At 44.3% G+C, this 25,129-nt stretch overlaps 1 protein-coding gene across 1 annotated transcript in view; it reads right to left on the reverse strand.

Annotated features, from left to right (window-relative positions):
• LOC140199936 (F-box/WD repeat-containing protein 7-like) overlaps positions 1 to 25,129 on the reverse strand; it is a 229,626-nt gene that overhangs the window by 153,218 nt on the left and 51,279 nt on the right. The window contains exon 3 of the mRNA XM_072262424.1: positions 19,989 to 20,201. Within this exon, the coding sequence (XP_072118525.1) occupies positions 19,989 to 20,201 (213 nt within the window). The remainder of the gene's footprint in view (positions 1 to 19,988; positions 20,202 to 25,129) is intronic.

The following is a 25,129-nucleotide window of genomic DNA, read 5'->3' on the forward strand; positions in this document are numbered from 1 at the left end:
CCAAAGCCAGCACGGTTTCCTGAAAGGAAAATCCTGCCTGACAAACCTACTGCAATTTTTTGAGGAAATTACAGGTAGGGGAGTCAAAGGAGATGCAGTAGATGTGGTGTACTAGGATTTTCAGAAGACCATTGACAAGGTGTCACACATGAGGTCAATAGCAAGATAAGAGCCCATGGAGTTACAGGGAAGTTACAAGCATGAGTGAAACATTGGCTGATCGGCAGAAAACAGAGATTGCTGCTTTTTAAAATGTATGTCAATGATTTGGACTACAGGATTAATGGATTTGTGGCTAAATTTGCCAATGATACAAAGATATGTGGAGGAGTGGGTAGTATTGAGGAAACAGACTGCAGAGACATTTAGATAGTTTAGGGGAATGGGCAAAAAAGTGACAAATTAAATACAATGTTGGAAAATGTATGGTCATGCAGTTTGGTGGAATAAATAAATGGGCAGACTATTATTTAGATGGGAGAGACTTCAATATGCAGAGCTGCAAAGGGACTTGGGAGTTCTTGGGCACAATACCCTAAAGGTTAAGCTTCAGGCTGAGTCGGTGGTAAAGAAGTCAAATGCAATGTTGGCATTCATTTCTAGAGGTAGAGAATATAAGAGCAGTGATGTGATATTGAGGCTCTATAAGGCACTTGTGAGACCACACTTGGAGTACTGTGTGCAGTTTTGGGCTCTTTATTTTAGAAAGGATATATTGACATTGGAGAGGGGTCAGAAAAGATTCACGAGAATGATCCCAGGAATGAAAGGGTTACCATATGAAGAACGTCTGGCAGCTCTTGGGCTGTATTTCCTGGAGTTCAGGAGAATGAGGGGGGTATCTCATAGAAACATTCTGAATGTTAAAAGGCCTGAACAGATTAGATATGGCAAAGTTATTTCCCATGGTAAGGGAGTCCAAGACAAGAGGGTACAACTTCAGGATTGAAGGACGTCCATTTAGAAGAGATGCGGAGAAATTACTTTAGTCAGAGGGTGGTAAATCTGTGGAATTCGTTGCCACAAGTGGCTGTGGAGCCCGTCATTGGGTTTATTTAACGCAGAGATAGATAGGTTGTTGATTACCCAGGGCATCAAAGGGAATCGGGAGAAGGCAGGGGAGTGGGGATGACTGGAAGAATTGGATCAGCCCATGATTGAATGGCGAAGCAGACTCAATGGGCTGAATGGCCTGCTTCTGCTCCTATATCTTACGGTCTTATGTTTTGGATACTACAGAGGCCAGTACATAACATGGAGCTGACTAATTTTACCATTCTCTGCAGCTTACTTCCTTCCTGTGCAGTTGTCCCTACCCCCTAAACCAGAAAGTGATGCAGCCAGTCAGAATGTTCTCCATAGTATATCTGTAGAAATTTGAGTGTTCAGGTGAAACTCCTAATGAAATACTGTCTTCTTTTTACTGCATCATTATACTGGGATCAAGTTAGGTCCTCAGAGATATTAACTCCCATGAACTTGAAAATGCTCACCCTCTCCACTTCTGCTCCCTCTGTATGGATTGGAGTGTGTTCCTTCATCTTATCCTTTCTAAAGCCCACTATCAGCACTTTGGTGTTACTGACATTGAGTGCAAGGTTCTTGCTGCGATAATACTCAACTAGCTAGTGTATTTCGCTACTGTATGCTCTCTCATCACCATCTGAGATTCTGCCAATAATGGTGGTATCATCAGCAAATTTGTAAATGGTACTTGAACTATGCCTAGCCACACAGTCATGGGTATATAGAGAGTAAAGCAGAGGGCTTAGCACACACCCGAGGTGCACCAGTGTTGAATCTCAGCGAAGTGGGGATGTTATTTCCAATCCACACAAATTGTGGTCTTCCAGTTAGGAAGTCAAGGGTCGAGTTGCAGACGGAGTACAGAGGCCCAGGTTCTGTAGCTTTTTGATCAGGACTGTAGGAATAATGGTGTTAAATGCTGAGCTATAGTCAATAAACATAGGTATTTGTAGAATCCAGACGATCCAAGGCCGTGTGGAGAGCCAATGAGAATGCATCCACATTGACTTTGTGACAATAAGCAATTTCCAATGGTCCCTGCTGAGAAGAGCTGATTCTAGCCAAGACAAACCTCCTGAAGCACTTCATCACTGTTGATGTGAGTACTACCGGACGACAGTGTTTCTGCTTTTTTAGTTGCCTTTTGTAGAACTTTAAAAGCTTCCCAATATCCCAACTTCCCACTCACTTTTGCAACCTTATATGCCCTTTCCTTGGCTTTTATGCAGTCCTTAACTTCCCGTGTCAGCCATGGTTGCCTACTCCTGCCATTTGAGAACACTTCTTTTGTGGTACATTTCTATACTGCGCCTAGTGAACTATTCCCAGAAACTCCAGTTATCTCTGCTCTGCCACCATCCCCACCAGTGTCCTCCTCCAATTCACCTGGACGTGCTCCTCTTTCATGCCTCTGTAATTCCCTTTATTCCACTACAATACTGATACATGTGAGTTGTGCTTCTCCCTCTCAAATTGCAGTATGAATTCAATCATATTATGATCACTGCCTCCTAAGGGTTCCTTTACATTCAGCTCCCTAATTAGATCTGGGTTATTACACAACACCCAATCTAATTTGGCCTTCCCCCAAGTAGGCTCAAGCACAAGCTGCTCTGAAAAGCCATCTCATAGCCAATCAACAAATTCCCCCTCTTGTGATCTGATGCAACCTGATTTTCCCATTGAACTTACCCATTACATATATTTTCCAGCTCCCTTTGCAATCTCAACCCCACATCTTGGCTACTATTTAGAGGCACATTTATGATTCCCATAATTTTTTTTACCCTTGCAATTTCTTAACTCCACCCACAAAGATTCATCATTCTCTGACCCTATGTCACCTCTTTATAAAGACGTAATTCCATCTCTTATCAACAGAGTCAATTCAGTTCAGAGACACCCCACTGTCTATGCCTTCCTGCTTGCCCTTGTGATACAAACTATATCCTTTGATGTTAAGCCCCCCCCAACCATGGCCTTCTTTCAGCCACAACTCAGTGACGCCCACAATGTCATACCGACCAATCTCTAATTGCACCACGAGTTCATCCACCCTATTCTGAATTCTACGCACATTTAAATACAGCATCTTCAGTCCTGCATTCTTCGCCCTTTTGAATTTTGTCTCTGAGGTACAACTTAACTCTTTGCATGCAATCATTGGCTTGTTCTTCCTTACATTCAAATTACACTCATCAACTACTTGTGTAAACCTCCTGGCTCATCTTCAGCTGTATCATACTGATCCCATGTCCCCGCCCTATTAGTTTAAATCGCTCCCAACAGCGCTAGGAAATCTGCCCGCAAGAATATTGGTCCCCCTTGGTTTCAAGTGCAACCCGTCCCTTTTGTACAGGTGACACCTGCCCCAGAAAAGGTCAGCAGACTATGAACCTCCTGGTTCATCCAGGCTTTGATTTGGGGATGTATGGTATAATCTCGTAGGCACACATTCATCCACACAGGTTTTAATGAAGTCGCTGACAGCTGTGGTGTATTCATTCAGACTCGAAGATGAATCCCTGAATACAGTCTAGTCTACCAATTCAAAGCAGTCCTGTAAATGCTCCTGCAACTGCCTGGTCCATAGCTTTTTGGTCCTCACTACTGGTGCCTGCCACAGTCTTCAATCTCTGCCTATACTCAGCCAGACTTCCCAAAGTGTGGGTGTGGAAAAGCACAGTAAGCACTGTTGATGGTGGTGTAACGGTGGTCCAGTGTATTGGTTCCTCTGGTGCTGCAAGTGATTTGTTGATAATTATTTCAAGAGGTTTTCAAGTTGGTCTGATTAAAATACCCCAGAAAGATAAGGACGGCATCAGGATGTGCTGTTTCATGCCCATTGTTCACATCACTCAGTTCGTCCAGAGCCTGTTTGACATTGGCTTCTGGTGGGATGTACAATGGTACCAAAATGATCGTTGAAATCTCCCACGACAGATAAAATGGATGGCACTTGATCGGATGTCCTAGACCTACTGAACATGACTGGGAGAGCACCACCACGTTTGTACACCATACCACAAGGATCATGAAGCAAACCGTCCCCACCACCCCACACTGATTTTGGCTTTAAAAGACTCAGCACTCCTATCTTGGCGGTGTATTGTGAACCTGTCAATCTAGTTTGCTGCATCCAGAACAGATTCCGTGAAACAAATGATACAGTATCCCAGCTCTGAGATCCTCAATTTTTTATTTACCAGAGAACGTACATTTGCCAGCAAGGTAGCCTGTACTGGGAGTTGAAAACCTCTTTTTTTTAAATGCACTATTAAACCAGTGCAACAACCTAGTCTTAAGGGGGCAGTCCCCTGGCCACAGGCAGATCGATTTCCATTGGTTTTGAGCAGCGATAGATTGTTTAATTGCATTAAAACATCATTACAAACTGTACAGACCTTAGATACAGCCGTGGTTCTAAGCTGTGACAGGCTGAAATAGGAATATTTAATCGATTCCATTGGAGCTGCTGCTTCGAGTCGCCTTTAATCTGGCGCCACAGAAGTAGGAAGTAGTTTCTTTGTTTTGTGGTTGCCTGCAAGAAGATGAATCTCAAGGTTGTATAAGGTATACATACATCGATAATAAATGTACTTCGAATTTTGACTTTATCACTAGTGGTGTACCTCACCTCAGATCTGGTGAAAGTGGGAATAGCCAGAATACAGGAATACATAACATATAAGAGCAGATTCAGAATCTGCACTGTCCAGTGGCAATTCCTCACAAAAAAACCTAATACAAACATAGTTTGTAAAAAAGAGTCCTGACAAAGGGTCTCGGCCTGAAACGTCGACTGCACCTCTTCCTACAGATGCTGCCTGGCCTGCTGCGTTCACCAGCAACTTTGATGTGTGTTTGTTAATACAAACGTTTGTATATATCGAACAAATGAAGGCATAAAAGTAAAATTCAGACTGCACCAGCAGATCAAACAGATCTTGCAGCACCAGTTCACATATCTTTAAAGCAATCAGAGATCCTGAACACAATTCCAATTTAAAGTTTCAGTGGGAGAAAATGAAAGGACTCAATATCACTCAAAGGAAGTTCACCAGATCCCAGAAATACTTCCAAATTCAGGTGACAGAAATAAAGCAAAGCTACTTGAATTAAAAGAACACAAATTGAAGGGAATCCAGATGTATTCAGAAATTAATTGACAGGGTTAACAAGCTACCGCATGACCTAATTACATTCAGTCATAGGAAGCAATACCTCTCTCCACATTAGAAAACTCCAATTCTGACTTCAAGTGTAAGATAATGTCACATTTCAACCTTCTAATCCACACCTTCCTCTTTGCCTTTGTTAAAAGAAATGCAAAGCAAACTGGAGAAGTGGCACACCATCTTTTCACTGCATCCTTTAACCTTGACATTGACTTAACTTCTGTATTGATCAGTGTGCAGGCACTGAACCTTGCAGATATTGAAGATGGCTTCAGCAGCAGAGTTTCTGGGGGCCTTGGATGGAAGTTGCACACTCACAACAGATGACTTCAACTTCAGTCACAGACCAAAGCAGAATACTTAACCTAACTGTTTAAAGGTGTACTGGGGAAATGCTCTACTTACTTATTCAAAGATTAGGAATAATCAGCATGGCTTTGTGAAAGGCAGGTCGTGCCTTACGAGCCTGATTGAATTTTTTGAGGATGTGACTAAACACATTGATGAAGGAAGAGCAGTAGATGTAGTGTATATGGATTTCAGCAAGGCATTTGATAAGGTACCCCATGCAAGGCTTATTGAGAAAGTAAGGAAGCATGAGATCCAAGAGGACATTGCTTTGTGGGTCCAGAACTGGCTTGCCCACAGAAGACAAAGAGTGGTTGTAGACGGGTCATATTCTGCATGGAGGTTGGTGACCAGTGGTGTGCCTCAGGGATCTGTTCTGGGACCCCTTTTCTTCATGATTTTTATAAGTGACCTGGATGAGGAAGTGTGGAGGGATGGGTTAGTAAATTTGCTGATGACACAAAGGTTGGGGGTATTGTGGATAGTGTGGATGGCTGTCGGAGATTACAGCGGGACATTGATAGGATGCAAAACTGGGCTGACAAGTGGCAGATGGAGTTCAACCCAGAAAAGTTCATTTTGGTAGGTCAAATATGATGGCAGAATATAGCATTAATGGTAAGACTCTTGGCAGTGTGGAGGATCAGCAGGATCTTGGGGTCCCAGTCCATAGGACACTCAAAGCAGCTGCGCAGGTTGACTCTATGGTTAAGAAGGCATACAGTGCATTGGCCTTCATCAACTGTAGGATTGAGTTTAAGAGCCAAGAGGCAATGTTGCAGCTATATAGGACCCTGGTCAGACCCCACTTGGAGTACTGTGCTCAATTCTGGTCGCCTCACTACATTAAGGACGTGGAAACCAAAGAAAGGGTGCAGAGGAGATTTACAGGGATGTTACCTGGATTGGGGAGCATGTCTTACGAGAATAGGTTGAGTGAACTCGGTCTTTTCTCCTTGGAGCGACGGATGATGAGAGGTGACCTGTTAGAGGTGTACAAGCTAATGAGAGGCATTGATTGTGTGGATAGTCAGAGGCTTTTTCCCAGGGCTGAAATGGCTAGCATGAGAGGGCATAGTTTTAAGGTGCTTGGAAGTAGGTACAGAGGAGATGTCAGGGGTAAGTTTTTTTACGCAGAGAGTGGTGAGTGTGTGGAATGGGCTGCCAGCAACAGTGGTGTAGGCAGTAACGATAGGGTCTTTTAAGAGACTCCTGGATAGGTACATGGAGCTTAGAAAAATCGAGGGCTATGGGTAAGCCTAGGTAGTTCTAGGGTAAGGACATGTTTGGCACAGCTTTGTGGGCCGGGGGGCCTGTATTGTGCTGTAGGCTTTCTATGTTTCTCTGTGTTTAAAGATACAGCACAGAATAGGCCCTTCCATTGCTTCAAGTTACACTGTCCAGCAACCAATGACTAAACTCTAGCCTACAACTGGTATGCCTTTGTACTGTAGGAAGAAACCAAAGGACGGAGAAAACATACATTCCACAGGAAGGACGCACTGATGAAGTTGGAACTGAGTCCAATGCTCCAAGCTGCAATAGTGTTCTGCTAACCACTGCGTTACTGTGGCATCTCACAGTATAAGCTCCATCTTACAGTAATGGCATTATAATGGTGCTCTTTTAAGATAGTATGTTGGAATGTATACTATTTTTTTGAACAGTAGGCCACATCTGAGACAAGGTTTCTTTGTCAAGCAATGCCAGAGAAATTGAATAAATTATACCATCCACAACACCCATCCAACTCACCTTCCTCTTCACACTGTCCTCAGCCTTCTCCCCTGCCAGGGTGAGGCCAAACATAACTGAGAAGAACAGCATTTAACATTCTGCTTGAACAGTCTGCAATCCCAATGCTATAAAGACTGAAACTTCCACTTGCACTCCATGGTCCCTTTTCTGCCCTTGTTCTTCAAGTTTCTCACAACCCATCACCAAGTTTCCCAGGTTTACTCTCTTCCCCAACTGCTTCCATCCACCCAACATCAAGTTCCACTTAGCACTTTTCTACCTACCTGCACCTTCCAGTCTCTGTTCCACCTCCACTCCCCCACGAGGCTCCATTTGTCCACCTCCCCCTCACCTGCTGCCACTTATTGCCTGCTTCACCCTTCCCGTCTGCCTCTTTCTACTGGCCATCTCTACACTCTCAAACTTGATGTAGTATCACAACCCAAAATGTCCACTGTTCTTCTGCCTCCAGATGCTGCCTGACATACCAAGTTCCTTCAGTAGTTTGTTTTTTCCTCCAAGATTCCAGTAATTGCAGTCTGCGTCCACTGCACAGGAAGTTGGTATAAAATGGTTGCTGTATTTCCACAATTCAAAAGATAATCAGTTGGCTGCACATTATTCTGGGACATCCTAATGCTGCTACAAAAACTACGAAAAAAATGAAAGAATATGCAAAGGGAAATGGGGAGTACAGTGAATTCTGGTTAATTGGGACAGACGGGATCAGTACATTTTGGCCCAATCAAGCAGGTGCCCCAATTTCCCAGTTTCATGCAAATATTTAAAAAGGTATAAAAAAGACAAACTACCACTTAACTCAGTAACAAATTATGTAAATTATATACAAAACAAATTAGAACATTATCAATACTACTACAGTACTATAAAACTATATACAACCAGTTGTAGAAATAACAAAATGAAGAATATGTAAAATAGCTATATCCCAGAAACAAAGTGGAATAGTGTCATCTGACAAATATTTCAAATATTTTGTTGGAATTGAGAGTCCAGTCTTTCCAAACATTGACAGTCATTGATTACAAAAATAGGATCAATTTCTGTTCAAAGCCTTAGAGTGTATTATATTTTATGCACCCATGTTTGAGTGCAATAGCATCATAATTCCAGTTTCCATGGAGACAGTCTGCAGCTCTCACAGTTCCATCCACATTGACGCACTTAAACCGTGGGAGTTCAGAAAATAACCTCCCTTCCAGAAGGCAACATCTACAGTTTGTTTCTTCTGTACCAGAGAAAGCATAAAGAAGTAACAGAGCCCAAAGGTGTGTGCACACTGAATCTTTTCCCTTTGCATTGTGATATTTCACTGAGCCACTAATCTGGAGATCCCCTTCAGATTCTACCAAGATCGGTTATCAAAATCAATTTAACACCAGCACCCAGAAAAAACAGCTTGATTCATATTGTCATTAAAACACTGACAGGTTCACTGCTGTAGTGTGGGAACTAAGAAACTGATTATATCTGACATTGTTCAGCATCAAAGGGGCACCTTCAATTTGGAGATTCAAATTGTAATGCTGCATTTCTGTTCCACTATGTTAATAGTATATAAATTTTACTTGAGAAGGAAACTACTACACTCACCTTGTCTACCAAGTCTTCCACCAAGATCTTTGGCTGAGTATCAATGCCCTTTGGTGAGCAAACTTAAATTAAAAGATTTTAATACACAAAATATGTAGTGCATTACATATACCAATTCTGCAGAAATTACAAATTTAACAAAAAAGAACAATCCTCTGATTTTTTTTCTCAGAAGGTGAGCATTGTTGCAAGCCTAAAGTCAATCCAACTTGTTTTGGTGAAACCAGCTTTGGTGGAAAATACAGACAAATGCCATTTCCTGGGAAGCAGAGACCCATCGTCTGACACTGTTAGCAGCGGATTTTGCATATGACTTCCAGAATACAGCCACCTGTGTTGGGGACGGGCGAGATGGGGTATCTGGAATCACATACCCTAACCCATGTAAAAAGGACATCAGTAACTTCAATAAAACAATAAACAAGGTCCCCATCTGTCGTCTGAATGCAGATTAAGCCATAGCACTATTTCTGAGAATTTTGGCCAATATTTATAGAATCCCACAGCACTGAAGCAGGCCCTTCAGCTAAGCGGCCCGTGCCAACCGAGTGCCCATTATCTAAGCAAATCCCCTTTTCCCGCATACAGTTCATATTCCTCAATCTTTCCTATCAAGTACCTTTTAAATATTGTTAATGTATCTGTCTTAGTCACCTCCTCTGTTAACTGATTCCATGTACTGAACCCCCTCTGAGTGAAAAACCTGCCTCTCAAGTTCCTATTAAATATCTATCCCTTCACTTTAAACCTGTGCCTTCTAGTCCCTCATTCCCCAACCCTAACCATTCACCCCATCAAAGCTCCTCATGATCTTCTTTAAAAGGTCAATGCTCAGTCTGCTACAGTCCCAAGGAAGAAGTTCCAACCTGCTCAACATCTCTCTTACAACTCAGACCCTTGATTGTTCCAGCAACATCCTCAAATCTCCTCTCACTCTTACCAGTTCATTGGCATCTTTCCTATAGCTGGGTGACCAAAGCTGAACACAATGTTCCAAATGCAGCCTCACCAATATCTTGTCCAACTGCAACACAACAACCCAACTTCTATACTTGTACAACTCCTCTGGGTGAAGGAGGCCAGGGTGTCAACACCATTCTTCACCACCCTTTCTATCTGCAATCCTGCCTTCAGAAACCATTTACTTGCACTTCTAAGTCCCTTTGTTCTTCAACACTAATATGGACAATCCCCAAAACCTCCCCATTAATCTCAAGGACTAAAGTCTTCATGTCTTTCTCCACAGTAAAAATACAAAAATACTCATTGAGGGCCTCACCGACTCCTAAAAATTTTTCAATGAGAAGAGGCACAGAAAGAATGGACAGCCAGCATCTGCTTCCTAGGCTGGAAATGGTGAATATGAGACAACATAATTTTAAGGTGATTGGAAGAAAGTATAGAGGGATGTCACAGGATGTTTTTAGTTTTACACAACTGGTAGGTGCTTGGAACATGCTTGGAGTGGTGTTAGTGGCAGATACATTAGAGACAGTTAAGAAAGTCAGATAAGCATATGGATGAAAGAAAAATGGATGGCTATGGATAGATTACAAGGTTGGCAAAATATTGTGGGCTAAAGGGCCTCCATTATTCTATGTTCTATATGGGTAGTCTAGGGAAAGTGGGTTTCTTTGCTGAACTTAGCTGTCTATGAGGTTCATAACAATAGCTTTGGGACAGGTTACTGTTCAGAGACAGGGATGAGCGAGAGTTAGAGGTCAGAGAAGAGCTAAGGGCAGGTGCCAGTGCAGAAGGCCAGCAAATCCTGTGGACAGATGTCAGGTCCGCAGGCACTAAGGGTGAAGACCATCAATTCCAGTGGTCAATGACCGAGGTTGGCATGCCCCATAGATGAGGGCTGGTTACTCCCTTATCGGAGGTCATGTAGTCAGGAGGCATGAGGGCTAGTGACCCTCACTCCCCCCCAGGTTACAGAGTCCCAGGACTGGAAGCCCATGAGGATCCTAGTTTGTGGGCTGGATTTCCAAGCCTTATGGTCAGTGATTCTTGGGGTCAAACCAAAGGCCGAAGACTGAAGTTGGCGAGTTCAAAAGTTTAGGCCTGGTGGTCAAAGCCACCTGGGCTTGTGTTCTGTTGAACATGGTGGGTAAGTTATGTACATTGGCACCATAATGTGTGGTGACACTTGTGGGCTGCCCCTAGCACATACTTTGGTTGTGTTGATTGTTAACTCAATACGTTTCAAAGTACATGTAATAAATAAAGCATCTGAATCTGATGAGGTGATTTGATGGATATTTTCCAAATCAAGAAATGAAAAGTGCAAAGTGCTTTCTATTGGTAGGTTAGAGTGATGAATTTCATAATCACAGAAGGTGGCATACACTGGAATTCACCACTCAGCAACATCATTAGATGCAAATTTAATTGTTATTTCTGAAAAAGGAAGATACACTGATAGATAGAAAACCACAGGAGTACAGGGAAAGAAATAGGGAATAGGACTTCCCCCACTGTCAACCTTATCCCTGTCTCTTGTAACTTAATATACCTTTATCAAGACCCCTTAAGCCTCTGACACTCCATAAGACATAGGAACAGAATGAGGCCATTCGGCCTTTGAGTCTGCTCCACCATTCCATCATTTATTATCCCTCTCAACCTCATTCTCCAGCTTTCTCCCCGTAACCTCTGACGCCCTGACTAATCAAGAACCTATCAACCTCTTCTTTAAATATACTCAATGACTTGGCCTCCAAAGTCATCTGTGACAATAAGTTTCACCGATTCACCTAAAGAAAATGGCTACAGAAATTCCTCATCCCTGCTCTAAATGGATGTTCCTCTATTCTGAAGCTGTATTCTCTGGTCCTAAACTACCCCACTAAGGAAACAACCCAACCTCTCCACATGTACTCTTTCTAGTCCTTTCAACATTTGATAGGTGTCAATAAGATTCCCTTCACTCTTCTAAATTCCAGCAAGTACAGGCCCAGAGCCAAACACTCCTCCTACATTAACCCTTTAGTTCCCACAATCAATGCAGTTTCCAGAGAAAACAATCTAAGATTGTCCAATCTTCCCTTATAAATCTGCCTTCCAGTTATACTATGAATCCTTGCTCTCGTTCAACAGGATGTAGTGTAAACTTTGTGAATATGTTGCTTAAAAATGTTGCTTCAGTGTTAATAGCAACATTGCAAGTTGTGAGGCGTCAGCAAAACTCTCTGCCACTGAGTTCCCAGACTGGCCATTCACAGGCTCAGGTTACTGTGAGTGCCATGCAACTGGTAAGAGAGATGCCTTTGTGACTTCCACCACATGGTCACCACAAGCTGGAAGAGTGTCTCCACCCTGGACGATAACACAAATCATCTGTTGGCTGCTTTAATCTAAAGACTAGAATTTAGCCAAATTAAAGAAAACCACAGTAGCTGGAGGAATGGTGCACAAGCCAGCAGTGATGATGGAGAAAGAGCTACCTCATTTTGATCAGATCACAAAGATCATCTAGCCCAGACTCAGAAGACTGCTTTGGTTCTGTGTTACTGATCTACACAACACATATACCATCTATAAGACAACAAGACACAGGTGCAGAAAGAGACCATTCAACCTGCTCGGCCATGCCATCATGGTTGATTTATTATCCATCTCAATCCCATTTTCCTGCCTTCCCATAATCTTTGATGCCCTTACTAATCAACAGCCTATCAACCTCTGCTTTAAATATACAGCCATCTGCAGCAAAGAATTCCAAAGATTCACCATCCCCTGGCTAAAGGAATTATTCATCTCTTCGAGAAGGACATGCTTCTATTCTGAAGTTGTGTCCTCTGGTCTTAGACTTACTCACTATAGGAAATATCCATGACCCAACATTCAAACACAAAGCCTAGCTGCTTAAATCTTTAACACAAAGCCTAGCTGCAAAAGGCTTTTTCATCCAGTTGCTAGAAATACACAGGGATTCCACTAATTCACCCTGAAACCAAACACTGTTCAAACTAGATAAAGATACTACACTTCCTCTAATCCCTGATGTAAACAACTCGTAGATCAGCTTCTGAAACGCGCATTTGATTTGACTTTTTTTTTGAATATAAATGGTCCAACTGAGGCATATAAACATATAGTGAAGCCTGATTAACCAAGGATTGCTCTGTTCACAAAAAAACTGGCTGTAGTGCAAAGATTTAAATCTGAATTACAAGCATCTTGCTATTGCTAACAGGTCACCTAAAAGCAGTAGTGGATAAAGTAGCATCATTTATGTGATACCTCAATACTATACACTATCCTCGGTTTCTCTGAAGTTGAATTGAATTGACTTTAATACTTACATTCTTCATAAACATGAGGAGTAAAAATCATTACGTTACGCCTCTGTCTAAACGTGCAATTTGTTGTACTTTATAATAAATAGTATGTTCAACAAGACAGTCAGTATAACATAAAAATACAGTTGTGTCAGCATGAATTAATCAGTCTGATGACCTGGTGGAAGAAGCTGTCCCAGAGCCTGTTGGCCCTGGTTTTTATGCTGCGATACCGTTTCGTGGATGGTAGTATCTGGAACAGTTTGTGGTTGGGGTGACTTGAGTCCCCAGTGATCCTACGGGCCCTTTTCACACACCTGTCTCTGTAAATGTCCTGAATAGTGGGAGGTTCACATTTACAGATGCGCTGGGCTGTCCACACAGAGTCCTGATGATCTAGGGAAGTACAGTTCCCATACCAGGCAGTGATGCAGCCAGTCAGGATGCTCTCAATTGTGCCCCTGTAGAAAGTTCTCAGGATTTTGGGGCCTATACTAAACTTCTTCAACCGTCTGAGGTGAAAGAGGCACTGTTGTGCCTTTTTAGTAAATGCAACTTTGCTGGATCAAATAACGACAGCACAAAAAGATCGTTACTTATCTTTTCACTCGTTTATTTCTTCGAGCCCAGCCAGCGAGTGAACTTAGACCTGACATCAGGGAGAGACCCTTTCTCATCTCCCCGGCGGTTCTACAAGTTCATTGCCCGATGTCAGAATTGCCAGTGTGACGACAAACCAAGTTATCAGATGATTGATGCTAATGAGAGAGATAAGGGAGACAACGGAGAAACGTTCAAAATGTTAATGAGGGAGGAGAAAGAGAACGGAAAAGAAACACAATTCAGAGTATTGACAGACCGGTTGCTTTGAACCTGAACTGTTTGAAGTTTGATGGACAGGCGATACCCCAGCAGGGGGATAAAAAGAACAGGTTTGCTAAGGCACGGGACACAACATGAGATCACGAGATAACGAGACCCTGGAAGAGCAGTGTGCCCCCACAAATTGGTGGGAGTTTTGAGGTCCGGTTTGTGGGAACCGACCATAGAAGCACAGGGTGCAAAGGTACGATCGGTGGGAACCTGGTGTGTGTGTCCGCCCTTGCCTGGGTGCCGGGTTCACCGCGGAAGAACGGTCATATCCAGAATGGAGGGGTCACAGTCGGTCACCACAGCGGGATAGAAGACATAAAAGGGTCCGCTCAAAACCAACTGCAAAGAACGAAGGTCTGCCTGAATCAAATTTGCCTCTCTCTCTCTCTCTCTCTAACGGCACAACAGCGATTACTGCGAACTGTACTAAGCTGAACTGAACTCCGCGTCACTTAAGACTGATCATTTTACCCCTAGACTGCGATGGAGCTTGGTTGATTCCTATGACCCTAGTTCTGTGTACATGGGTGTTTTATCATTGCTAAACTTTTGCATTTATATCCTTATGATTAGAGTACTGTGTTACTTATTTCTTTAATAAAACTTTATTAGTTTCCAGTAATCCAGACTCCAACGTGTGGTCCATTTCTGCTGGTTTGGCAACCCAGTTACAGGGTACGTAACATAAGTGGGGATCTCGTCCGGGATTTTGAATGCCAAATTTGGGGACTGGGTAAATTGATTGGGTTAAAATTCCCGAAAGAAAGAAAGGGCAAACAGCAGAAATGGAGATTGAGGAATTTCTAAAGGCGCCAACCTTGGAGGCATTAGAGGATGCCAGGAAATCAGAATTGGCAACTGTTGCCAAACGGTTGAATCTTTTTAAGGGGAAGTCGACAATGAGGAGAGTGGAGATGCACGGATCTATCATTGAGCATTATGTATCTAAAGGTGTGTTTCCCCAAGGGGAGCTGGAGGTGGTGTCTATGGGCAAACCTGGTGGAGAGGCAGTACAGCTGTAGATGGAAAAATTGAGACTCGAGTACGAGTTCCGGGTAAAACAGTTGGAACGAGAAGAGAGAAACAGGCAGTTAGAACGGCAAGCGAGAGAGAAACAGAAGGACAGAGAAGTTAAGGATGACGCTAGCGCAGGGCCCCATGCCGAACCAAGGTGGAGGGTTCAGGGCGACCCAGGAGGTTAGGCTGGTTCCCCCATTTGAGGAGGCCAATGTTGATCGGTACTTTCTACATTTGAAAAAGTCGCTGCAAGTCAGGACTGACCGAGGGATAAGTGGGCTGTTTTGCTTCAGAGCGTACTTAAAGGGAAGGCTCAGCAAGCTTACTCCGCATTGTACGCAGAAGATGCCCAGAGGTATGATGTGGTAAAAGATGCGATACTCAGGATCGATGAGTTGGTCCCGGAGGCATACCGGCAGAGGTTCCGGAATGTGAGGAAGCAGTGGGGCCGCACGTATTTAGAGTTTGCCCGTGAGATGCAGATGTATTGTGAGCATTGGTGCGCCTCGAAAGGGGTCAATGGGGATCATGACAGACTGCTACAGCTAATACTGATTGAGCAGTTTAAAGGTTGTGTCCCTGAAGGTATGAGGCCCTACCTAGATGACAGAGAGGCAGAAACCTTAGCCGCAACTGCTAAGTTAGCGGATGAGTACGCGTTGACACACAAAGCGAAGTTTAACCCGAATAAAAGCTACCAGAAGGGTAGTCAAGAGGGCAGAGAGAGTCCGCCAGAAAAGCCAGAAAAGCCAGAAAGTAAGCCGGGGACTAGTGAGAAGGATAAGGAAGACTGGGAGCAGTTTGGTAGGAAGTCTTCTGGGGTCGTATGCCATAATTGTGGGAAAGCCGGTCACTTTGCGTCCAGGTGCTTTGTCCCAAAGAAAGAGACGGGGAAAGGAAAAACGACGATTCCGACTGGCTGTATTGAGCTGGCAAACAAACCGCTAGGGGAGAAGAGGTCTGATAAAGTTCAGGAAGGGCGCGAGAAGTTTATTTCGGCCGGATTGGTGTCGGTGAAGGAGGAGTTAAACCCGGTCCCAGTACGGATCTGGAGAGACACTGGGGCTTGTCAGTCATTGATCTTAAAGAGTGTGTTAGACTTCAGTTCAGAGACCCAGACTGGAGAGGTCAGGGTGATAAAAGGCATTGGGAAAGGGACTGAAGCAGTATCTTTGCACCAGATACACCTAAAAAGCGACTTGGTCTCCGGACCGGTCACGATAGGGGTGAGGCCCGAATTACCGATGGATGACATGGAGGTCTTACTCGATAATGATCTCGCCGGCAGAAATGTGTACTCAGCAGTAAAACTGACAAGCCAGCCTGCCAGCATTGAGGCCCCGCCCATGGACTCACAGGTTTATCCCGTTTGCAAAGTGACTCGGCGCATGTCCAGAAAGGCTGCCGAAGCGAATGTAGATTTAGCTGAGACGTTTTTACCAGCCTTGTACCAAGAGGGGTTAGAAAGTGAGAAGAAGGAGCATAGTGAAGCGGAAGGAAGTGAGGGAGTTGAGGTAGACCTAACATTAGCAAGGAAGGAATTTATACAGGCACAGGAACGAGACGAGGAGCTAATGGTTTTGACGGAGACAGCTCTCTCCGAAGCAGAATTAAAAAGGGAGCCAGTGGGCTATTATGTGAAGGAGGGAGTACTAATGAGGAAATGGAGACCAAGTACCGTGCTCGCAGATGAGGAATGGGTGGTGGTGCACCAGGTGGTAGTGCCGAAAATTTATAGGGGCGAGATTTTTAACCTGGCCCACAAGATACCCCTCGGTGGACATTTTGGGGTGAGGAAAACAGTCGATAGAATCATGAAAGAGTTTTACCGGCCGCACATGAGGAAGGATGCTATTGACTATTGTAGACATGAGCTAACACAGTTAGAGTCTATTGATATGTTAACAGCTTGCCACGATAAGCGAGCAGACCTAGTCGGTGTTATCACGAAAATTAATGAGGCTAGGGTGCCACCAGATAAGGGGAAAACCCATTTTGAAAAGATAAGTATGGTGCCGACCAGATGGGAGAACTCAATTGTTTTGGACAACTTTGCTGATAAGGTCTCTCCCTTAACCCCCGAACAGAGCGAGCCACTGAGAAAGCTAATTAACCGTCACGCAGACGTATGTCCGGATGTCCCGAGGCGATGCAAAGAGCCAGTACATGGGGTCGTCACATCAGGTCAGCCTAGTGAGCAACACCCCTATAGGATGATTAATTCAGCGACAAAAGGGCTAAAGAACGCAGAAGCGTATATTGACCATTTACTGGTCTGGAGTGACACGTGGGAGGAGCACATTGTGGCAGTAGAGGAGCTGTTTAAGAGGCTGTCGGAAGCCAACCTCACAAAAAGTGAATTCGGCCACGGGAAGGTCACTTATCTGGGATTTGTGGTAGGACAGGGGCAGCTGGCACCAATGCAGGCTAAGGTGCAGGCTATCTCTGAAGTCCCCACCCCGACAGACAAGACAGCCCTGAGAAGGTTCTTGGGGATGGTGGGGTACGATCAGAAGTTTTGCAAAAACTTTGCGGATATTACCCTCCCTCTTACTAAGCTCTTGCCAAAGAATGCAAAGTTTGTGTGGGACGACCGTTGTTATATTTGTCCAGCACGGAAACCACTGATAATTTACACTGATCACAACCCATTAGTGTTTTTGGCCACTATGAGGGATAAAAACAAAAGGTTGCTAAGTTGGAGCCTGGTCTTACGGGAATTTGATATTAAAATAACACATATAAAAGGAACGGACAATGTGATTGCTGACCGTCTGTCAAGGTGTTGAAAACTTAAAGTTCTCTGTATTAGCCAAATAGCTGATGACCCTGTATATTAGTGTGTATCTAATAATGTATTCATGCCCATAATTTTTACCCTGGTAAAAATCCTTTGAAGGGTATGGGTGTGACGACAAACCAAGTTATCAGACGATTGATGCTAATGAGAGAGATAAGGGAGACAATGGAGAAACGTTCAAAATGTTAATGAGAGAGGAGAAAGAGATAACGGAAAAGAAACACAATTCAGAGTATTAACAGACCGGTTGCTTTGAACCTGAACTGTTTGAAGTTTGATGGACAGGCAATACTCCAGCAGGGGGATAAAAAGAACAGGTTCACTAAGGCACGGGACACACCACGAGATCACGAGACCCTGGAAGAGCAGTGTGCCCCCATAAGTTGGTGGGAGTTTGGAGGTCCGGTTTGTGGGAACCAACCATAGACGCACAGGGTGCAAAGGTGCGATTGGTGGGAACCTGGTGTGTGTGTCCGCCCTTGCCTGGGTGCTGGGTTCACCGCGGAAGAACAGTCGTATCCGGAACGGAGGCGTCACAGTCGGTCACCACAGCAGGATAGAAGACATAAAAGGGTCCACCTGAAACCAACTGCGAAGAACATCAAAGGTCTGCCCAAATCAAATTTGCCTCTCTCTCCAACAGCACAACAGCGATTACTGCGAACTGTACTAAGCTGAACTGAACTCTGCGTCACTTAAGACTGATCATTTTACCCCTAGACTGCAATAGAGCTTGGTTGATTCTTATTACCCTAGTTCTGTGTACATGTGTGTTTTATCATTGCTAACCTGTTGCATTTATATCCGTACGTTTAGAGTACTGTGTTATTTATTTCTTTAATAAAACTTTATTAGTTCCCAGTAATCCAGACTCCAACGCGTGGTCCATTTCTGCTGGTTTGGCAACCCAGTTACGGGGTACGTAACACCAGAAGTTATAAGGCCACTGATACAAAAGAACAATCAGTTTGATAACCATTCCGGTCAAGTCAATGGACTACTGAAACAGAAGTACAATCAATTTGTTAGACACTCCAGCCATCTAAATTAAAGAAAAGAATGTACTACCTGGTTTGCTGGAGCCACAATTTAATTACAAAGATAAGAACATCCATCAAATTTATGCTTTAATTAAGAAAGCAATGTTCTGTCTAATTTCCATCAGGTACTGCTTTTTGTCAAAATCAAAAGGTGTGAAAAGCCCAGAGACATCTATGTGGATCTGGGCAAACTTTAACCCTTATTTTGCTCCAAAGAAGGCAGCTGTGAGACATTATTCAAACACACTGCAGTCACAGACATAGTCAGTACTTAATTCATTGTTTACAGGGATCTGAGAATCCCCCATTCCCTTAAACTTAATCATTTTCACCACACAGCTAGTATGTACAGACCACGTGAGATCCTCAGTGATGTGTATGCCAAGGAACTTGAAGCTAATATTTCATTCTACCCCTGCATTAGCTTTTCTCCCAGAGGCTCACAAATTCAGACATAAATTTATAGAACTATTCAACAATGCATCCAAACTTTCTTCTATCAGAAACCATCTTCTGCACCCTCTCCATAACAATGAACACATTTCTATTTAATACCCATCCTTACTTTTCACTTCCATTCCTGGTTAATACATTTTCTTTTCACTAAATAAAGTCTCCAGAACACTTTCTGAGATGTGAAGGGCATTGTAATTATCCACAGTTTCTCCAGTTCCACGTCTGACCAACATCAGACGGAAAATTGTGCTGGATAGGTAGATAAATAGAAATAGCTTGGGCCAGGATTAACTCATCTCATTCAAAACCAGGACAACACTGAAGGAATTTTCTCTCCTGTTCTTTAAATACCGATAGCATTGACCAAATATGGTGCCACAATTACTCAATACTATCAGATTCCAGTAAAAAATCCTCTTACAGTTATGTTGACAGAATACACACTTGCAGTGAGACCAGTGGTCACCATTTTGTCCTGGACCATATAACCAAGTGCACATTTCAGTTTAGAAAATAAAAGTTCAAAATATGACAGAAAGCTGTCAATAACCACCAGATCTTAATATCACTTCACAGGAGGTCCTCAGACTGCCGCCTTGCGCTTACTTCCTCTTACCTTGGGCTTCACACGCCGGACCAGGCCTTTGCCCTCTGCTTCCTGAACAAAATCCGCAACAAAATAATAATACGACTCTCCACAGTCGTCTTCAATGCCGTCTGCTGTGTCACTTAGGTCACCTTGTCTCTCGTCAATTTCTTCATTCTCTCCTTCCTGCCAGCCACCATCAACTCCACTCTCCTCTTCCACTGCACCTCCATCAGAGAAGCTCTGACCAAAACAAACAAAAAGAGTTGTCAGTATTGCTGCAATTCAAGCCTGCTGCAAATTAAGCCATTGGTTATGAAGCACAAGTGATAACTGAGCAGTTTTGCAAGCTGGTTCAAAGTTCAAGAAAGTAAATTTATTATCAAAGTAGTATATGTCACCATATATTACCCTGACATTCGCAAAGTAGATACAAAGAAACACAACAGAATCGGTGAAAAACTACACACAAAGACAAACAAACAGCCTATGTGAAAAGATGACATTGTGCAAATACAAAAAATAAAAACAAAGTAATAAATGACAAGTAATACTGAAAATGTGTTGCCGAGTCCTTGAAAATCAGTCCATAGGTTCAGTGTCCAGTGTTGGGGGTGAGTGAAGCCACAGAATGCACTTGTATGAGAATACCTAATGAAAAGCAATTTGATTAACATCTTCACAGAATCACTCAAAAGATTGATGCAGGCCCTCCTCCACTTTTGATCAACTGACACGGTCAATCCATACATCCAAAGTAGCATTTGGAAGAATGGTGAATGTGAACTTCCTGGCAGCTGGACAGGGGCAGGCATCTTCAGTGCGGCAACTTAGTTTACAGCCACACTTGGGAACCGTTTGGGTTACAAGGAGCCTGCAGGAGGCGGGAGGCGGAGGGGGGGAGAAACTATACCAACTACAGACTTTAAATACACATTGAACCAACAGCTAATGTACATTCCCCTTGTAAGTTTCCTCAAAAACATCAACCACAAATGTAAACAAAAAGTCAGAGGGAGCAATAACTGCCCTACGAAGTCAATACAATTGCAAGACTTCACCTTTGCCATAGAACAGATCAATTGATGGACCAGAGTGGACAGTTTCTCTACAATGTAAACAAGAGGAATTCTGCAGATGCTGGAAATTCAAGCAACACACATCAAAGCTGCTGGTGAACGCAGCAGGCCAGGCAGCATCTCTAGGAAGAGGTACAGTCAATGTTTCAGGCCGAGACCCTTCGTCAGGACTAACTGAAGGAAGAGTTAGTAAGAGATTTGAAAGTGTGAGGAGGAGGGGGAGATCCAAAATGATAGGAGAAGACAGGAGGGGGAGGGATGGAGCCAGGAGCTGGACAGGTGATAGGCAAAAGGGATATGAGAGGATCATGGGACAGGAGGTCCGGGAAGAAAGACAAGTGGGGGGGGGGGTACCCAGAGGATGGGCAAGGGGTATAGTCAGAGGGCCAGAGGGAGAAAAAGGAGAGTGAGAGAAAGAATGTGTGTATAAAAATAAATAACAGATGGGGTACGAGGGGGAGGTGGGGCATTAGTGGAAGTTAGAGAAGTCGATGTTCATGCCATCAGGTTGGAGGCTACCCCGATGGAATATAAGGTGTTGTTCCTCCAACCTGAGTGTGGCTTCATCTTTACAGTAGAGGAGGCCGTGGATAGACATGTCAGAATGGGAATGGGATATGGAATTAAAATGTGTGGCCACTGGGAGATCCCGCTTTCTCTGGCGGACAGAGCACAGGTGTTCAGCAAAGCGGTCTCCCAGTCTGCGTCGGGTCTCGCCAATATATAGAAGGCCACATCGGGAGCACCGGACGCAGTATATCACCACAGCCGACTCACAGGTGACGTGTCGCCTCACCTGGAAGGACTGTTTGGGGCCCTGAATGGTGGTAAGGGAGGAAGTATCCTCCAGCCACCCCACTAGGAATAGGGTTCCCCTGGTCCTCACCTACCACCCCACCAGCCGTCCGGGTCCAACATATTATTCTCTGTAACTTCCGCCACCTCCAACGGGATCCCACCACTAAGCACATCTTTCCCTCCCCCCCCCTGCTTTCAGCAGGGATTGCTCCCTACACAACTCCCTTGTCCATTCGTCCCCCCCATCCCTCCCCACTGATCTCCCTCCTGGCACTTATCCTTGTAAGTGGAACAAGTGCTACACATGCCCTTACACTTCCTCCCTTACCACCATTCAGGACCCCAAACAGTCCTTCCAGGTGAGGCGACACTTCACCTGCAAGTCGGCTGGGGTGATATACTGCGTCCGGTGCTCCCGATGTGGCCTTCTATATATTGGCGAGACCCGACGCAGACTGGGAGACCGCTTTGCTGAACACCTACGCTCTGTCCGCCAGAGAAAGCAGGATCTCCCAGTGGCCACACATTTTAATTCCACATCCCATTCCCATTCTGACATGTCTATCCATGGCCTCCTCTACTGTAAAGATGAAGCCACACTCAGGTTGGAGGAACAACACCTTATATTCCGTCTGGGTAGCCTCCAAACTGATGGCATGAATATCGACTTCTCTAACTTCCGCTAAGGCCCCACCTCCCCCTCGTACCCCATCTGTTATTTATTTTTATACACACATTCTTTCCCTCACTCTCCTTTTTCTCCCTCTGTCCCTCTGACTATACCCCTTGCCCATCCTCTGGGTTCCCCCCCCCGCTTGTCTTTCTTCCTGGACCTCCTGTCCCATGATCCTCTCATATCCCCTTTGCCAATCACCTGTCCAGCTCTTGGCTCCATCCCTCCCCCTCCTGTCTTCTGCTATCATTTTGGATCTCCCCCTCCCCCTCCCACTTTCAAACCTCTCACTAGCTCTTCCTTCAGTTAGTCCTGACGAAGGGTCTCGGCCTGAAACATCAACTGTACCTCTTCCTAGAGATGCTGCCTGGCCTGCAACCAGCAACTTTGATGTGTGTTCCTCTACAATGTATGTATTGTAGACACAGCAGCATAGTGGTTAGCCTGCTGGAAGACTGGGGTTCATTCCCCGTCGCGCTCTGTCTGTAAGGAGTTTGTACGTGACTGTGTGGAGTTCTTCCAGACGCTCCAGTTTCCTTCAACATTCTGTAGTTATGTTATGCTGTGGTGGCACCAGAAGGATAGTGACAGTTGTGGATTGCCAGCACAATCCTCTTGATTAAAAACACAAATACATTTCATTGTATGTGTGACAAATGAAGCTAATGTTTACTCTTTTTCATACAAAAGGTATTTATCACTGAAATCTCTCTGTGCTAACAGTTAATGGCACCTTGGAAATGCCCGCGGCTAGCTGTCCCTGACTACAGGTGGCTATCCCCCTTTTAGCAACAGAAATCCCAACTGCAATCTTGGCAACAGTAAATAGCAACAAAGTCACAGAATCAAGCAAGACAAACAAAAAGGGAAATAACATTTAGGTCAAATTTTACAATATATAAAGACTGACAAAGGGACCATTCATCCCGCCAGTTCATCTACACCCAGAGTTATTTATCTGCCACAAGAGATCAGGTTTCTTCCACTATTCCAGGGCAGCTAAACTCAGTTGGTTGGGTGAATACATTAGACGATTCTCAAAGCACCCAAAAGTGAAGATAACCGGAAGAGGCAGAGGAAAAGAGGGTGGTTTCGCAAGGAGCCATTGCTGATATAATCTCTTATGGAACTGAGTTCAACAGACACATGCTAAACCGTGCACCAACATCAGTCCTCAGGTGGGGCTGGTGGGAAGAAAACAGCTCCAAGATGCTCCAGAACCCAATGCACATCAATAGCTTGACCACATTTACTGACATCACCCCAGCAAACTCAGGCTCCGCCCCAGCTGCCTTTGGTAAATGCCTGCACTGTCACTCCTTGAACTCTCACTTTCTTCTTCACCATAAGAGCCACCAACACCATCCTCCCAATCACCATGCAACCTGCAGGCAATAATTCAGTTAGACAGTGTTTTATAAACGCTGCCAGCCAACCTGTCTGTGCAGGGGGGCGGGCAGGCAGGCGGTCGGGTCCATGTAGCACAGCAGTTATTACAGATCAGAGTTCGGAGTACAATCCCAGTAAGGAGTCTGTACACCCTCCCCGTGGAATGACTGGGCTTCCTACCACAGTCCAAAGACGTGAAATTGATCATTTTAAATTGTCCCATGATTAGGTTAGGGTTAGTTGGGGTTGTGGAGCTGCATGGCTCGAAGGACCAGAAGGGCCTACCCTGCATTGTATCTCTAAATAAATAGGTCCCCTGTCAAGGGACTACCATCTTTTGCTCGAATTCATACCATGTTATCATGGTACTTTGCCCCAGATTTGGGGCATTTAAATGGGAAAGTTTAGGCCTGCTCACCTAGCACTTCACTTACAAGTTACTCATTTTTAACTTGTGCCTCCCACTCCGATCTGTGTCATTTGCAACAGAAGAAATTACCTGAATCAATTTTGTCAATTCCCTCCTCACTCCTAAAGACATCCAGGAGGTTGCCTTGATGCAGTTCATGCTGTACTCAGACTGAATCCATAATCACAAAACAGTTACTGTGTTATGAGATTACTGAACAAAGGCTGGTTTTAATTAATTCCACTGCAGAGTAACAAAGGAGCCGGAATGCAGCTGGAAATGCTGCTGTACCTGGGACAGGCCAGCAGGTGGGGGCATGGTGCCACTTTCAGCCCAACTGCAGGCCTTCAAGGCATTTGTCCAAATTAGGAAGCGTCAGAATATACCGCACAATCCAGATCAATGTGCAAGGGAAACAGCACAAGCACACAGATACACACGCAAGACACGCACACCCACGAGTGTGCACACAGACCTAAACAAATGCGTGCACACAGACACACAAACTCGTCCTGCCATTTACTGCGCAAATCCTATCCTGGTTGGTCCTCCCGAAGAACAACACCTCACACTTCTCCACATTAAATTCCACCTGCCATTTCTCAGCCCATTTTTCCAGCTGATACAAATCTCACAAGCATTGATAGCCTTCCTTGCTGTTCACTACAACCCCCAAGCTTCAAAGTTCAAAGCCTACTTCGGGAAAGGCTATCTTAGATTGGGTGTTGTGTAATAACCCAGATCTTATTAGGGAGCTTAATATGAAGGAACCCTTAGGAGACAGAGATCACCATATGATTGAATTCATACTGCAATTTGAGAG

This window comes from Mobula birostris, chromosome 7 (assembly GCF_030028105.1).
Source record: "Mobula birostris isolate sMobBir1 chromosome 7, sMobBir1.hap1, whole genome shotgun sequence".
Classification (NCBI taxonomy): Eukaryota; Metazoa; Chordata; class Chondrichthyes; order Myliobatiformes; family Myliobatidae; genus Mobula; species Mobula birostris.